Source organism: Takifugu rubripes, chromosome 7, assembly GCF_901000725.2.
Source record: "Takifugu rubripes chromosome 7, fTakRub1.2, whole genome shotgun sequence".
Taxonomy (NCBI): domain Eukaryota; kingdom Metazoa; phylum Chordata; class Actinopteri; order Tetraodontiformes; family Tetraodontidae; genus Takifugu; species Takifugu rubripes.
Window position 1 is genome coordinate 8736839 of NC_042291.1, and position 17189 is coordinate 8754027.

The 17189-nt window shown below is 50.8% G+C and overlaps 1 protein-coding gene across 3 annotated transcripts in view; it reads right to left on the reverse strand.

Annotated features, from left to right (window-relative positions):
- Positions 1-1017: 1017 nt before the first annotated feature.
- Positions 1018-17189, reverse strand: part of LOC101080193 (teashirt homolog 1) — a 31236-nt gene continuing 15064 nt past the window's right edge. For all 3 annotated transcript variants that reach the window (XM_011605375.2, XM_029838312.1, XM_003965941.3), the window contains exon 3: positions 1018-5953. In XM_011605375.2, coding sequence (XP_011603677.2) covers positions 2439-5953 — 3515 coding nt within the window. In that variant the 3' untranslated portion in view covers positions 1018-2438. The remainder of the gene's footprint in view (positions 5954-17189) is intronic.

Below are 17189 nucleotides of genomic sequence, written 5' to 3' on the forward strand. Positions count from 1 at the left end.
TTGAAACATTGGGGCGAGATGGGATCAAATTCCTGATGCACGCACTTTACCTGAAGGGCTGCCCGAGGAGGAGCGCCTGCTGCTGGCGCCATACTGTCGAGCAAGGGTGACGCGGAGGTCGTGGCATAGAATGAATAGAAAATACCACTAAAAAAAAACAGAGGGTGGGGATATTATGAAAGAGAAATGCACGAGAAGTGGCCAATTTGCCAAGAAACATTGAACACTTTAACTTGTTGGTGTTGCATTGACCAGTAATTGCAAACAAGCGATAGCATAGCGGGCCTACCTCTCCAGTCCTGCCCAGCTGTTGCGTCACAGATAAAGGATCCATCCCATAATCAAGGTGCATTTGTGCACAGGCCGTACACGCGCTGGCTGACGTCTCTCTCCAGGTAAACCTGCTCAGTATTGATTTGCTGCATGTCGGGGTTCAATCTGTGCAGCGACTTAGCAGCACCAGCTAATTAGCGGCGGCTAAGCGTACTGACATGTGGCTTCGGATAAGAGATATTTTATGTTCATGAGATTCAAGCATGACATGTCTGACATTTCCTCGTTAGCGGAATCATAAGTGACGGACCAGAAAAGGACAGATTGTTACTGGCGCGCCATCTGAATGGTTATTATTATTGGTTCGCTCGTTGCGGCCAGTCAGGAGTCTAGAACAGACACCCATCTGATTTAGTTCTAGGAAGACAGACAAAAGTACACCGCTGTCATAAATATAACACTGATTCTTTCAGAGCGGGCCCTCCAAAGGCCAGTCACAAGCCTAGCATGGGTTCCTCGCAGCACAATAGGCACCCTCACAGGCTTATCGTTCCCGTCATCTTCATCATTAGAAATCTTCGACAGTGTGATTCGGCTTAGTCATCAGTTATGAGTATGACACAAGTAACTCTTCTTTCAAACGTCGTCAGCATAAAAATAGACCTGTTGCCAAGATGTTTTTTTGTTTTTAAAAAAAGCAGATTTCTTAAAGCATAAGCAAACAAATGACTCCTCTTACACCGGTTTAGGATTTGTTATGTGTGTGACCGCTTTAATTTTCGCAATGCAAATGCTACAGAATTAAGTTTTATACACATCAAGTCTGGTGCACCACCATGAAGGAACACACAACTACAAATATCAGACTGTTAACAACTGCGCCGAGGTTTATTTTACAATTGATAAAGTAACCGAACAAACTAATCGCAGCTAAAAAAAACAACAAAAAAACCAAAACAAAACAAAGTTTCTTTTTTTTTTTACAATATCATCGATAAAACATTGAAATGTATAGTCATTGTGCATCGCTTATTTATTTTCCACACCATTTCATGCATCAAATCGGATGCAAGTATAATTAAAATCATTTCTGTAAACCGAGCCAAAGAAGCTAAATTTGTATTTTCTTTAAAAAATGACATTTCGTAGCTCTACAGCATATATCTATGTACACCATCTGTTGGGGTTTTTTTCTTCCATTTTTGACACTTTTTGTATATAAAATGACAATATAAAAGTTAGAGAATGCACACACCTTAAGATACAAAGAATGTGGAGGCGTTGGTGGGATATGTCTCATGGAGTGCTCACTGCTCGTTATTTTACAGGTAAGGGATCTCTTTACAGTCCAATAAAGCCACATATTTAGAAAGAGGAGGTTGTAACAAACCAAACGGCTGGAAAACTGCTATGAGGTGGAACTTCACAACGAAGAACAGCTTCTTATTTTTTGAGCAAACTTGCATACGGACAGCCGTTCACTGACTCGTCACCAGAAGCAGCATTTCTTTTTTTTTTTCTACCCCCCAAAAAAGTTCTCTTTTTCGAAGACACCGACAGTACGAACGAGCCATACATCATCACGAAACGCTGTCGCCAGAGCAACCCGAAAAAGGGGGGAGGGGCTTTTATTATCAATCTCGAGATACTCCAAAACATCTCTTTACAATTAGAAACAAAACTGTCTAAGGTGCTACTTCAGTCTCTCTGAAAGTTCTTCCATTCTTTTGGTGTATACATTTAATTTCCACCTTCTTCATGTCAAGTATTGTACAGTTTCATCTTCCATCACTTCCCACCCGCCGGCCTTCCACACCGTTGAAGCAGTAGTTGTATTTTCGCCATGAAAAGGTTAAAATGTCACGTTTCAACCTTGATTCACTAAAATACATGCACAGGTCGGACAAATAGAATATAAATATATTACAAAATAAGTGTAAAAAAGCTTGGCCAAGGGGGGGAAAAAAAAGAAACCAACATGAAAAGACATGGTCCAGTCAGGCAGTTATCACAACAAAACAAATTAAGAAGACCTCTTGTTTTTTTCTCTCCTCCTGACGGCTCAGTTCGGCCCAGTGCAGTAACTGAACAATGTCATTTTAGTGCAATGAGATTCTACTGGGTTCCACAGCTGTCAGTCTCGACCCTCCACTCGAGACCCCCGCTTAAACCTTCTCCATCTTGTCAAGCTTCTCCAGCTTCTCCAGAGCAGTCACAAACACCAGATGGTCCTCCGGTGACTTGCCGTGGGTCTTGCTGAGGTGCAGTTTGATTGCGTGCTTGCTGACGAATGTCCGATTGCAGAGTCTGCACTGGTACACCGAGCCCGTGTCGTCCTCCGGCGTGGCGAGGGCCGACAGCGGGCTGCCGAATGTCATTTTGTCTGTGATCACCTTTGAGGCAGCCTGCTGCTCCCGTAGGTGTTCGGCTGACAGCTTGGACAGGTCCTTCAAGCTGAAGCCCAGGTGAGACTCCAGGTGGCTGATGTAGGAGGAGGGAGTCCTGAACTGGGAGGCACAGTCGCTACAGAGGAACACGGGCTGGCACGAGTCCATGTTCTTGAGAAACTTGGTGCCTCCAGTTCTCCTCAGCTGATACTTGACGTTAGCCAGCCAGTGGGAAATGGTGGTCATGGAAAGGCCGGTGAACTTACAGATGTGGACCCTTTCCTGGGGTCCCAGATCAGTCATGGCATAGCGGCCCTCCGAGGTTTCCCGCAGGCTGGAGGCAAACTGCGCCTGGAGGATGAGGAGGTGCTGGGGGTTCCAGTTGGACTGCCTCCCCTTCCTCTTCTGCACGGGGGAGAGGTCCTCGAGGGCGTCCTCGAACGTGCTGCCATCGGCGTCCGACTTCTCGGAGATGGAGGAGGGGGTAGAAGATTTAGGCGTCAGCCGCCCAGTGAGGTTTTTCACCATATCGGAAATGTCCATCAGCGCGTTCTCTCGCAGAGGGGAAGAGACCGGGTCAGGGAGGGAGACCAGGGGCTTATTCCCATTCAGACTACTGTTGGTGAGCAGCGAGCGACCGCCGCTGCTGCTGTTGCTCTTATTTTTACTCAGGTCTATAGGTTGGTCATTATTTTCATATAACTGATAGTGGTTGATGGGCTCAGCGGGTTTGCCCTGAGGAGTTGGGGTGAACGACGGCTTCTCCATCATGCTGTTGCTGATTTTATAAAGCATAGATAGCGGGTCTGCGGCCGGGCTTACGGGTTTGGAAGCCTTACCGAGGTGAGTGTTCATGATTGACTGGAGTGCACTGAGGGGGCTGATGAAAGGACTTTCCGGCGAGTGATCGGTGATGATGCCTAGACTGTTGCCGTTCATTACCGGGGACTGACAAGGCTCAGAGCTGTTCTTTGAATTGTTACTGTGGCCGTCGACGAGGCTCTCTTTGGGCTCTTTCTTGCAGATGACCTCTGAATCAACACTTCCAGGGCTGCTACTTCTCAGGCCAGATTTGTGTTTACCTACAGAAAGGTCATTCGGGGACGCTAAGAGTTCCCGTTGCTCTCTCAGTGCAGGAGAGGGGGACTTCACTAAAGAAGGAAGCCGACATCGTTCCGCCGTTACCATCTTTTCCTCCTTCTCTTTCTTTACAGCGCTAGCTTTCCCCGTCACTTTCTCCACCAGCTCTTCCATGGCACTGACGTTGCTCCTGAGCGGAGTAGGGGAGGAGGGGCTCTGAGGCGACTGTATGACGGAGTTTGGGTCGTTTACCAGGCCTCGCAGCCCACTGTTAAAGACCGGCTGCATCTGGACACTCTGGACCATCGGGGGCAGAGCAGTAGCAGAATTCTTAATGGAACCCTGCAGCTGATACGCCGCGTGGATGCTGGAGTATCCACCCCACGTGGGTGTACCCGTCTGAGCCTTGCTGATGGCACTGGATACAGTGTTCTCAAGGGACTTAAGAATATCTAAACCCTCCTTTGGTGTCTCCTCCAGATCCTCCTCTCTAAGATATTTATATGATGTAGCATCTGTCTCAGATTTCTCACCTGGCTCCTCTTTCTCTTCCTTGATTTTTTTCTCCAGGGGCTCACCACTTTCTGACTTTTCCTCCTCACCCGCTTCCCTCCTGTCCTCCGAGCCAGAGGACAAGGCAGGGGACACCGGCTGGGACTTCACGCTAGCGGGAACAGGTAGTCTAGTGGTGGTCGGCGGCAGTGGAATAGACTGAATTTTCTCTTCCAGCACCGGATCGAAAACCAGCTGCTTGCCCTTTTTGGAAGCAGAATTTGTGACCTTCAGAAAATGCCCCGTCACCATCATATGGGCGGTCAGCTGCTGGAGCGTGTCGTGGGAACTGCCGCACTCCATGCACTTGAGGATCTGCGCTTTACGGGCTTCAAACTGCCAGGTGTAGCTGGCTCCGTTTTGGTAACCATAGCGATTGTTGGGAGTCACGTACGGATTAGCCGCAGATTTAGCATCTTTGCCGATGTCGCCGAGCGACACGCTGCCGCCAACGCCGCCGGTGTGAACAGAGTCTGGGGAGCACGGGGAGACTACGGCATCCTGAAGAGCTCGCTTTTTAGCTGAACTGGGCACCAGTTTAGTGGCCAAGGCCGGCACTGGTTCTTTAAGAGGCACTTTCTGGTAATGCTTGGTCTTTATCATATGAACACTGAGATCTTGCAAAGACTCGAAGGAGTGGCCACAGTACATGCACTTCAACACCTTCTGGGCATCTTCCTTCCCCTCCATCTCCATCAGCGAGCGCTTTCGGGGTTTGGACCAGCGCTTCCCCTGCTCCTCCTCTTTTTCCTTGTTGTCGTCTCGATAGTGGCCCGTTTCGTTCATGTGGACCGTCAGGCCCACCAGCGTGTCATAGGCGGCGCTGCAATCTTTGCAGCGAAACTTGCTGGCGCCGGTGAAAACGGAGCCGTAGAGCTTGTTGTTCTGGCGATACAGCTGCACGGTGCTGAAAAGGCTAGGCTCTGGTAAAAGGTGGTAAGGGGTCTGTTGAAGAGTTTTGGCAAGTGCGGCCTGGTGCCAGTCATAGGCCACGCCCCCACCATTGCTCGCTCCGACGCTGCTGCTCCCACTGTTTGTACTTTGGCTGCTAACAGAGGAGGCCGCTGTGCCGTTAATGTTCCCACTTGCACTGCTCGTGTGGTTGACGGCGTTGCTGGAGCTCCGGCCGTTATGGTGACTGGTAGCTATGCTGGCCCCGCTGTTCCTGCTCGGGGTGGCTGTTGTGGAGGCAGCAGCAGTAGAGGCAGACTGTGGAGGGGTAAGGGCACTGTTGACACTGCTAGCTGGATCGGACTTCGACTTCATTATGTCCATTGTAATACTGGACCAAGAGGCATCAGACAGGAGGTTTGCATAGACGGCTTTCATCTGTGCCAGACTGTCCTGGAACGAGAGGCCGTTATTGGGGCGGAAAGGCAAAGCGGCGCCTTCCCTATCCTGACCCTCTCTCGAAGAGTTGCTCTTGAAGTCTGGCAGCCGGTCGCTGGCGTCGCTGAGCGGGGACCCGTACCCAGCGTCGTGGTTCGTGCCATTGCTGAGTGGGGAGTCTCTGTAACTGGTCGGCTGGCCTCCGTCCGCGTCTTCCTCCTCCTCGTTGCACAGGAACTCGTTGTCCTGGCCGTCTAGTGACAGGCCGTCGTCCTGCAGGTGCTCCTCTTCATCTTGAGTGGCTGCCTTGAGCTCATCCTCGGGCATGTAAGCTGGAGAGAAGGAGAGCAGGAGAGGGAAACAAAAAAAGAGGACAAAGGAGAAAAAAGAGGTCAGCTCGCTGAAATTAAACATTTACAGCGCGCCAACAGAAACCACTATCAAAATAACAGGGAGGGAATATTCAGTGATGGGAAATGTGGGCTTTTATGCTGTGTCTGTGTGCATGCGTGAGTGAACACATTTCTGTGTATTTTACACACATGTGGCTCTGAAAGCCAGTCGAGAAAAAAAGCCTCCGAGGGAAAAATAAGTCAGTGAGTTTCTGACAGTTGTCCTTTCCCTTCCCAGCTCCCTATTCCGCCACACACGCCTCATATTCCCAAAGAAATGACTGGCTGCTCGGCCTTGTTAGCCAGCTGCATGTTTGCATGTTCCATTTGCCCTTTCTCTGCCTTTCCGTCTTCCCCGAGCTTTGTTGCTTCTCAGTCATCCAGTGTGTCAAGTCCGGCTCCTCACATGTTCAGTTATGCAACTGATCAGAGAGGGACAGAAACAAAACAATCACTTGGAGACGCAGCAGCTGTTCCCAACTCGTTTCGACGGGCTGAAGGTCACTTTCATTCCGGCTAATGAGTGGGAACTAGCAAAGCAGCGGTCGCTGGATTGAACGCGCCACAGCGAATGATGAAAGTGTGGGCCAGGCGGTTTATGCATTTAAAGTAATACACGACGCCTGGGTGACTCAAAATGGCACAAGCAGTTCTTGGTGGCGAGCATTACAAGAAGAAAGCAAAATAAAACAAACAGGAAAGACAGATGCTGCGGGTCTGGCCCTTAAACGCAGGAAGGCTGGACCATTATTATGTATGCCTGCGTGCACGTGCCCGTTGGTAAGTGGGAGCGATGAAGAGGAGAACGAGTGAGTGAAGAGACGACATGGAGGGAAAGCAAAGAAAATGAAATGAACAGGAGGTGGTGGGGATGCCGGGTGGGGAGGGGCGGGTGCACGGGAGAGAGGGCGAGGGAGACAGGAAAGACGGCCCCCTAGCTTCTTCCTTTATCTCCTTCCTGCATGGTGAGATGTGTGTCCTAGATGCCAGTATCAGTCTCTCCTGATGAAACAGATGTGCTGTCAGCTTCGAGCGGCACGCTAACCTGTCATATCATAATCTAAGTGGACATAATACCTGATATATATACACTGGCACCATTTACTGCTGCCTGAGCGGAGCTGGGTTGGGGGTGGGGGGAGCGGCGAGCAGCTGCACCGTCGGCTGCGACTGTGCGATGATGTGCATGCGTGTGCGTGTGAGCGGCGCCTCGCTAAGTGCCTGCTCACGGATGCACGCCGGCCCGCGTGCTCACCTTCCCGTGCAGGGAGGCGCGCGTGCTTCACGTGCTCTGCGGCTCGCGCGTTTAGCTCCTCTGGCGCAGACCTGAAGCCGCAGACCGTGATACTGCCTGTTCCGAGTTTTCGCGCACCACCGATGCACCCTTCTCCAAATGAGCAACCCCCCCCCCAATCTCCCTGGCGCCTGACAGGATTTCAGGGAAATGAGAGCACTACAGGAGAACCTGGCTGCGCTTCAATCCCACTGACAGTCTGAGACCGAGACAGTTTCTAAAACTCCTGAAAATCCCTAACACAGCAGATTAGCATTATGCGCCATACTCTCTACAACACGTCTGCAGTGTCTCGTGTTGCCGCTCCTTCCCCCATGCTAACCTGTCTCCAAGAGCGGAGGCTATCAACTACATATCAGCCATTTAGTGTACGCAGCATCGGGAGGAGGGATATTTATTCTCCACGAGCCCACGGAAACAAGTGCAAACCGAGCAGAAATTACCCACGTGAGTCAGCGAGAGGAGGGAAAAAAGCTAAAGCTCAATAATTGTCAGAGCTTAATGCGTCCTCAGTGACAGACAGACAGCAGGAATGAGAAGCAGCACATCAGAAATATCCTTGGGTGAGTGACAAAACACAGGCTGTGGCAGGGAGGGGCTGGGAACAATGAGCGGGTCGCCAGGGAACCCTTTGACGATCCCTGTCAATCAATGCCTGTCCTGCAACGTTGTCATGGAAACAACAAAGAGGGAGATATCAAACGCAGTCAGACAAAAGACTGGCAGGGACAGGCATCTGTAAAAATCACAGGCAGGAAGTGGACAGTTTCGCAGACCATAAACGCGCCGTTGGGGTGATTAAACGCGAGTGTGAATTAATAAACGATCTTTTCTCCTCGGCCGTTCTGACAGGATGCAAAAAACAAAATGTTAGCATCTTCTGGAGATCGACTCCCTGTCCTGGATACACATATGCTACACGGCACCAGCAGCAGAGGGCGGGTCTGGCGGGGGGGCTGAGCCGTCCCCGACGGTTTGGTTCGCCGATTGGGTGATCGCTGTGAGCAGGGCCATCTGCACAGGCGCCAAAGCGCCTGTCACTTTTGCTCGGGGACGTGCCGCCATCAAGAAGACAGGCGGCAGGATAGCGCGGCAGACTCGCTGTCAGGAGCGGCAGCGATCAAGCCCGCCACCAGCCAGACCAGATCACCGACAAGACGCGGCGAGGAGGGAGGGATCATCGGCGGCGGAGCTCACCGCTCCCAGTACCTACACACACGCTCAAAACCCGTAAATACAAAGGAAGTGTTCTTTTTAGATGGTGAAGTGGGCGTTTAAAAATGGACTCAAACACACACACACACACACACACACACACACACACAGTAACAGCACAGTTTAGCTTCTTATCAGGACCTAATGTGTAGAAACTCTGAGCTAATCTTAATGTTTGCTATGTTTTCCTGATGACAGCGCCGTGAGGAACGCCCTTGGATCCCGCCTAAACCCACCGTCGGGCCCCACGTTGGGACCCTGATCACTATGAGTCAAGACCATTTCCAAAACAAACCCCCTGACCGCGTCTATGACTTTTGTAAAACGATCCCGAATTAACGACGGGCGGCCGTGTCGGCGGTTCAGTCTGGAGTGGAGCAGGAACACATCACGCCTCTACAAAACTTTACCATCTTCCTCCTCCTCTGTTTTTTGTCTCCTCTTTTCCCCCCTCAGAGTCGGCTGGTTGTTAAATCAATAAAACTCTCTGTCAGCCTCACAGAGCTTCACCATTTGGCCGCTGTCAAAGCCAAACAAACCAGATAAGAAGGGCAGAAAGGCAATGAAGAAGGAGAGAGAGCGAGGAAGAGGGGAAAAAGAAGGGGATGAAACCAGTCAGCCTCCCTTTGCCGCCGCCGCCGGCTCCATTTCTCCGACACCCCTCTTTCTCTTTATTTACACGCATTTCTTTATTTATTTGATGCGGGTTTGGGACGAGGGGGCAATCACAGCAGTCGTTTGCAGCACTAATGTCCAATCACAGGCCCCTTCACTCATGTGATTTAGGCAGTGCGGGGGAGAGAGCCGGGGAGGGTGGAGGCGGCGGGCGGCGGGGGCAGAGGCCGTTTAGGCGCAGCCCCTAATAGGAAACTGGCAGTCTTATTCCTTCCCCAGATTCTGTTTGTCACCCTGTTCTCCATTACGTGCCTCTCAGCCCTGATGGCTTCAGACAGGAGCTGATCAAAAAGCCATCGCTTGACCCACACGCTGTGGCAGAACCAGACTCGCACCCTGGACGGGGGGGTGGGGGGGTAGCAGAGGAGATGGGAGGAGGGGTGTGTGTGTGCTGAGAGGAGGTGCATGTGTGTGTGTGTGTGGGGGGGGGGGTGATAGCTCTTGGACCAGGACGAGAGGGCTGTAAATAAAATGACATTATTATTTCCTCTGTCCCGTCATGTAGAAAAGCCAATTATGGTAATGCTGCTGCCGGCGTGTCGGAGGGAATGCTGGGATGTGCTTCCCGTGAAGCGGCTAACATGAGAGCAATGCCCTGATCAGGAACACGGGCCTGGCTTTGACAGGAGACAGCACGGAGAGGGAGGAGAGACGGAGGGAGAGGCGAGAGACGCCGCCGCAGATAAATATTGAGCTATCTGCAGGAGAAAAGGCTGAAAAAAACAAAAAAAAGCAGGAAAACTCGGCTTATTACAGCTGACAAAATGCAGTCAGGGGATCCGAAGTGGGAGATTTATTCCTGCAGTTTCACTCTCGTCCAAATCTTTATTTATTTATTTTTTTACAATGGCTAAAATCAAGGAGCGACAACGCTAGCCCCCAGGAGGCGGCGCGTTAACGAGATCAGCTGAGCGAGACGCTAACGACGGAGAGGCCATCACCAGGAGAGACCTTATTGACCCAGGAAGTTCAGGAGTTGGTGAATTATGACTCAAAATTTGGCGAGATGAATTATGCAAAGATGGCAGCCAAAGAGCCGGATATTGAGGGCGAAGGTGATCATTTACTCCGGAGCTCATTCCTTCTGGTCCCGTCTCAGGCTCCTCCTGGTATCCCGTTCTTTCAAATCCTATATTTCATACGGGGTCTCTTCAAAAATACTTCCGCATTTACCTTTCCTCCATCAACCCCCCCCTTTCTTTCCCAGCCTCCTCCATGTCCTCCCCCTCCTCTTCCCACCACATGGGCCCCTCCCAAGTGGAATAATGGGAACATATGGCCCAGCCAGCACCTACAGGGCCTTAAATGACTGCTGCAGCGTTCCAGCTCGCTGTACCAATTAACCCCCCCCCCCCCCGTTCTAAACACCCCTGGCCGGAGTTGGAGCCCGCAGACGGGACGCCGTGTACCTCACCGATGGGGGGAGGGGTCGCGATGTGAATAAGTGCTGCGTAAACAGCATTAGTGGGGAAATTTTGCGTTATTGGCGGGTGTTCAGCGAGCGCCGGCGCCGGAGGGTCCAAACGTTTCACGTCATGTTGATTTACAGGCGGCCGGTAATCTGGTGTGGAGTCGATGCGCTGATCTCTGAGGAGGCAGCTTCAGATGGTGCGTTTCTGCCTCAGCAGCAGCCCGACGTCTGCTGCCCCCCCCCCTCTGAACGGGCCTCACGTCCTCCATGAGGAAACAGTGGTGTCTGATCCCAAACTCCACAAACGTCTCCATAAAGGCGGACGAGTCCACGTTAATCGGGTGATCATTTTTGGTATTCGCTGATTCTGATCGGATTTACTTTTCAGTGTGAATAATTCGTGGCTTCGGTGGATGTTAGCTGTCGTTCGCGGTGTCTTTTGGGGCCCTGATGAACACTTTTCACCGTTTTCTACAACAAACATCCAACTTATTAATCGGGAAAATGAGAGAAATGAAGATAGTGACATAATCGTGACGTGGAAAAATAGTTCCAAAGGAGAGGAGCAGGTGGGCATGCAAGAACTAATCAATTAAGATGAAAAAAAAAAAGAACGGAACGAGGCTAAAAATTAGCATACAACCCAGGTGTCCGGTGTTGACATTGATTGATATATTGATCTAGTCAGAGCTACAGAAGGTGGTTCGGGATTGGCGTCCTTATCAGCATTTTAGGGAAGACGTTATCTGCCCTCTCAAGCTTTGATGAGCGGCACACAGCTGGCTAGGTTATTGTTCCGCAGGTCAGCGCGGGCCGACGTGGCTAAGCCGGCGCCGGGTCACGCTCCCGTGTAAATATGCCAATATGTCCCAAAGGTATCCTTCCAGCTCACCTCCAGAGCACGAGGTATGGATTGATATGTGGCCTGCTCGGGGATAATGCGTACATAAGCAGAGATACGTGGGCTGGTCCCAGCGTGCGTGTGTGTGTGTGTGTGTGTGTGTGTGTGTGTGTGTGTGTGATAGGGAGAGTGAGTGTGAAAGGTGCTGCTGTTTTATATATAGAGCAAGTGCTATTTATACCCAACTCAAAGATCAGTTCAGAGAAGCAGCTTGTGGGCCAAAGCCAAGATCGCACTCCATTTACAGAAGTAGCACACACACACACACACACACACACACACACACACACACACTCTCATCCTGTATCTGAACCATCCTTCCCACTCTCTGTTTTTCCTCTAAATGCATGCATGCAACGCAGCGAGAACACTGGGAAATGTTCAGAGTGCGTCCAGCTGCGTGTTAGCTGGCGAGGGCATGGAAGAATGACTGAATGTTCTTGGTGGAGAACAACGGGCCTGAACATGCTGGGGGATCAATACGGTGAACCAGCACCAATCGATTGCAATTCATCTCGCTTTTTTTTTGAAGGGGGGGGGGGGTTGTTTTTCAATTTCATTCGCACCCACTCGCACTCCACATTGAGCTGCTGCGGCTGACTTGTGAGGCGCTACATAAATAAACACAAACATGCACATGTATATGTATGCATGCGAGTACACACACAAACACACACTCACACACACACCTGAGTGGCTGGAACGATTACACCGTGGGTTCAATAAACCCGCGTGGAATTTATTTTTATTGAGCATATCAAGCTATCCTGGTCTTCTCTGCATAACAAGGGCTGTATAATTAAACCATAAATTTCAGCGCGCTCCTTTAATTACCACAGACAATGTCAGGAGTCGGCAGAGTAAACAAATGGCTTTGAAGTGAGCAAGAGGGAAAAAATGCTGCGGCGCGGCGACGGAGGGGCTGCTCATTTTGGCGGTGATGTTGTTGCACTTGAAAAGGATGAAGTGTTCAAAAGGGAGCGTGTGCACGGGGAGTACAGTACACGTTCTCTCCCCTCCCGACTTTTCCCCGAGAACGCTTTTGAGGGATGCACGTCGGGAGCGGGCGGGAACAATCTGCAAGCATGACAATGTGCAAATTATTCCTGTATTTTCAGGCCTATATATACATAATTAGCGATGGCTAACTGTGACACACATGCAACAGCTAACAAAGTGCATGAGGAAGTGTGCGTACGAGCGCTTGTTTTTCCTGAACAAACAGGCGGCACAGGAGGCGCCTTTGCTTTTATACGCAAATTACCCTGAATCAGAGGTTCTTGTCCCTCTTGACCATGACTCAAGACATTTGCTGAGTTGTATGTCTCACACACTACAGTGTACCATATGTGTGTGTGCGTGTGCGTGCTTTAGGTCAATGTCAACACACAGACCTGTTTCCCGGCAGCTTAGCTAATTACACAAGAGCCCCGAAGGCCACTTAGAACAGGTTAGCTAATTAACAAACAGGCTGATTGCAGATTAATTGAGAGGTGTTCCTAATCTTCACCCCTAAATGCAATGACAAATGCTAACTGGCGCTAATTAGGCTGGTATGGAGAGCTGTAGTTGTATTTACAGTTAGCACCGGCTCGTACGGACGTGACTAACATCAGCTGCCTTTTGCAGACGTGCAAGGAAAATAAAAATCCAAACATCTTATCGGTGGTATTTTAAAGCCTCAACACGCCATTAACAACCAGACGAGGGATGTCGGAACCCCGGCCTCGAGGATGGATTGCGGCCTTCGAAGCTTGGGTTCTGACACCAGCGATCTAGAGTAGAGTTTTCATGTATTCTAGTCTTAATTAGCTTTACTCGCTGTCATTTGTGTTTACCTTCACCTCTGCGTTCACTTCTTCTATAATAATCAGTAATTATGCTTCCCTTCAGGCTGGGCTCTGACATCGCTGGTGAACAGCAGCCCTCACGTCTGAGCTCCAGGTTAGCCCTGTTAGCAGCGCCACGCGCTTCTGCTCAGAACATTCAAGTGTTTGCAGACGACCGTTTACTGTTTCTGAGAGACAGGAACGGACCATGAGAACAGAAACAGTACAAAAGGCTGATTACAAAACAAAGAAATGCAGACCCTCTTTGCTGGGCCCTGAACTACACACACACACACACACACAATTTTCACAGCCACTCAAATGACACCCCAAGGCCCAACTTCTTCCAATTTCCATCTGCCCAGATGAATTTATCATTCCATTCTTCCATCACAAACACACACACCTGTGCCTCCTTAAGCTGCCCGACACTCCAAACCACACCCACGAGCTCCGGTTTCACCTGGCCTCCTTCAACATCTGACCCCACCCTCACCCAAGCGTCCCTCCTCTAATCCATCCATCCGTCCGTCTGTCCACCCATCCATCCCTCATTTGCGTCCCTCTTTCTTCTGCACCACCTGCGCTTTTAATCCCCACATCAGGATGGACCACTTCTCTCTCTCTCTCTCTCTCTCTCTCACACACACACACACACACACACACAAGCCCACACACACACACACACAATCTCGCTGCCCCCAACAAGACAACAGCAAGCAGCAGCTGCTTTCATCTCCTAGCAACGGCGGGGCTGATAGATGACCCAACGATGGATAATTACCGTAAATCACCACAGCTCACACACTAAAGCAGAGAGCGGGGCGAGAGAGCTCGGGGAAGACTGAGGAAAGAGGCAGAGAGGGAGCCGGCAGAGACTGAAAGGCTCCAGAAGACGAGCGCCTGGACAGGTCGCTTGCGCTCTAATGCACCTGGAAGAGCTGAAAATCATCCGCCTTTCATAAAACACGTGTGCATCAACACACACTTCATATTAGAATTCACAGGCTTTCACACGTGTTTGCATGAATGGATCCCAACACACACACACACACACACACACACACAAACACACCGTTAGACTACACGCTAGCCGCAGCTTTGTCACTGAAACCTGAAGCTGCAGGCTCCGCCTCCCCGCAGAGCCGCTTATCTGTCCCAGATTCACCTCTTTTACACCGAACACCTGGGAACAGAGAGGCTAATGGCTGCTGAAGGCAGGTTCAGGCTGTCTTTATGCCGTCCATTAACGACGCTGGAGACACAACTGACGGAATGTTACGAGGTTTTCGGTCGCGTCCTCGACTCCGGAGGTGTCAAAGCGGCCACGCCTGAGAATTTCCCCCCCGCGCTCTCAACTTTTACGACGGCGTGCAACCCTTTTCCAAGTCGTTTCTGAATTTAAGGCGCTCTGAAATTAGCTGGAGGACACAGTCGCCGAAGAAGCCTTCAATAATTACACTCTGGGCAGTTTGCTCCAAATTATCAGCACATCTTTGATATGCACATGCAGCTGCTCGGTTGACTTCCCCTTCATTCTCTGCCTTCCCAGACATGCAATCTGTCCCCTTCCTTCCCTGCCCCCCCCTCCTCTCCGTTTCCATGCGAGGCCTGGCTGCCGCAGACATTTGATCTGGCTGCCTTCTGATAGATTGACAGGTAATGAGGAGGTTGAAGGGGCGTTGGAGACAGGAGCAGGTGTTCGGCACAGTCTTTTTGGCCGGTACTAAGCTGCCATGTCCTTCACTGCTGCAGCGCACCACTCTACTTCCTCCCTCCCTCCCTCCCTCGCTCACTCATTCCCTCCCTCTTCCTTCCCTTCCTCCCCCCTCTCCTCCCTTCCTGAGAGGACTGTGCAATCCATCACGCGGTGACACAGTCGGACATAGACTGTCTTTATATGGGGAAAAACGCATGAGCCATGGAAATAAATAGAGAAACGAACATCCAGTCCCTCGCTGGCAGCAGCCAAGGAGGCCTCGGTCGAGGAGATCCATCTGGAGCATCCCGCCAGGAAGGGGTTTCTTTAGGTGCTGATTTTGGGATCTTTACCGTCTGACGTCATATGTTTTCTGCCCTGTTGGCTCAGTTACTCATTGCTTCCAAATCTGGGACACGACTCCATGGGAACGGAGAGAAGCTCCTTGAGCTCCTCGCTGCACTATCAACAATTCCGCCCTAACCTTTGCAGCATGTTCCCAAGCTATTTTTTTTTCGACATCAGCGTCGGGGCTCCACATCTGTTTATACGGGAACGTGAATCCTCCCACACCGAGAGGTTTTTCCCGGGCATCCACCTGGAACAAAAGCGTTATTATGGCGTCCGCACTGACCCGCTTCGCTGGGCCAGGGATCCGCACACCAGAGGTCATCTGGCAGAATTCCAACGAGAGGCCGATATCAGCGAGCGTAACCCGCCGCACGGCGGGTGTCGATCCCGTCTGAGCGGCGCTACACTTTGACCAGCCTCAACCCTGCTGATGTAGCAACGCGGCGCTGTGCAGGAGGAGGAAACGAGGAGAGAGATAGGGGAGAAATCTGGGGACTATTTTGTGTTTAAGACTTTATGACTTCAGTGAGGGTGATTCCACCCCTCTGAGTCTGGTCTAAACTAGAGGGACTCTGGGTTTTGTGAGGCTAGCAAGCTAATATTGTAGCTTGAGGAGAAAAACACCTAAAGAGCAGCAGGGGAGGGGCTTGTGCTGTCGTCATAGGGACCGGCGGACAGAAACAGCAGGGGGAAAACAAGGCCTGTGCCGATAAATCCAGCCCTTCAGTTTATTACCCAACATTAAGGGACATGTCACCCTCTTAAATCAGCAGGCCGGGGGGAGACAGTGGGGCTAAAACAGGGAGCATTTGCATGTTCTCAGCATTCCTGAGAGGTGAACAAACTACTCGACAGCGTTCCTCCAGCTGTATCAACCTCAGTCAGGAGATTACGCACCGCCATCAGCCCGCTGTCATGGACCACCTATCTGACGTGCCGAGAGGTGGATTTTAACACTAAACTCCAGCATCTGTCCGTCTTTTCTCCCTCCTCAAACCAGCTTCACCTGGACACCCTCCCAGATGGCATAATTATTTAAAATAACACCAGATAAGAAGGTGTAGAATTAAAGAGGGAGCTTAAAATTAGCCTTTCCCAATTGTCAGCCGGCTCAAAGAGAACCTGTTTCCCCCCCCAAAAAAGGAAGTCATTGACGTGCAATCACATTCAAACACACCCGCCTGTCAGTTTATAACTCTCCCGCTCACACACACCGACCACACGTCGGTCCGACACACAAATAGACGCCCGCACACACTTTTTAAGCCCTCGCCTGGCATCAGCTGTCACACAACCTGTCTCCAAGAACTAAGCGCAGACAGACGCTGTCAACTTAGAGTGCTTCAAATGCCCACATCCAGCCAGGCAGAGGAGAAATCAAGCCTGTCTCCCAGTATAATTTGCACTAATCCTTCATGGGAGATAGTAAAGTCTACGCCATATCTGACTAATAGCATCAGTCACCGGCAGGTTCTAATCTCATATTTAGACCCATTTCCATCACCGGCTGACGACAAAAGCGCCAGCACAAAGTGTGATTACCTTCTTATTTTTTCTACATTTCTGCATGACTTGACTCTTGATAATGGCGCTGCTGCTGCTGGTGGGTGGTGGTGGTGGCTGAGGGGGGGGATGGGGGGGTTTAAAAGCACCACCAGCCCAAACTTTAAGGTTCTTTCCTCAGCTGAGCCACAGCAGAGTCGGGATGCAGAGGACAACTGGATGTGGGAGTAATGGAGTTACAACGTGATGGTGGAAGCAAGGAGTGAAAAACCTTTCACACACACACCGACACACACAC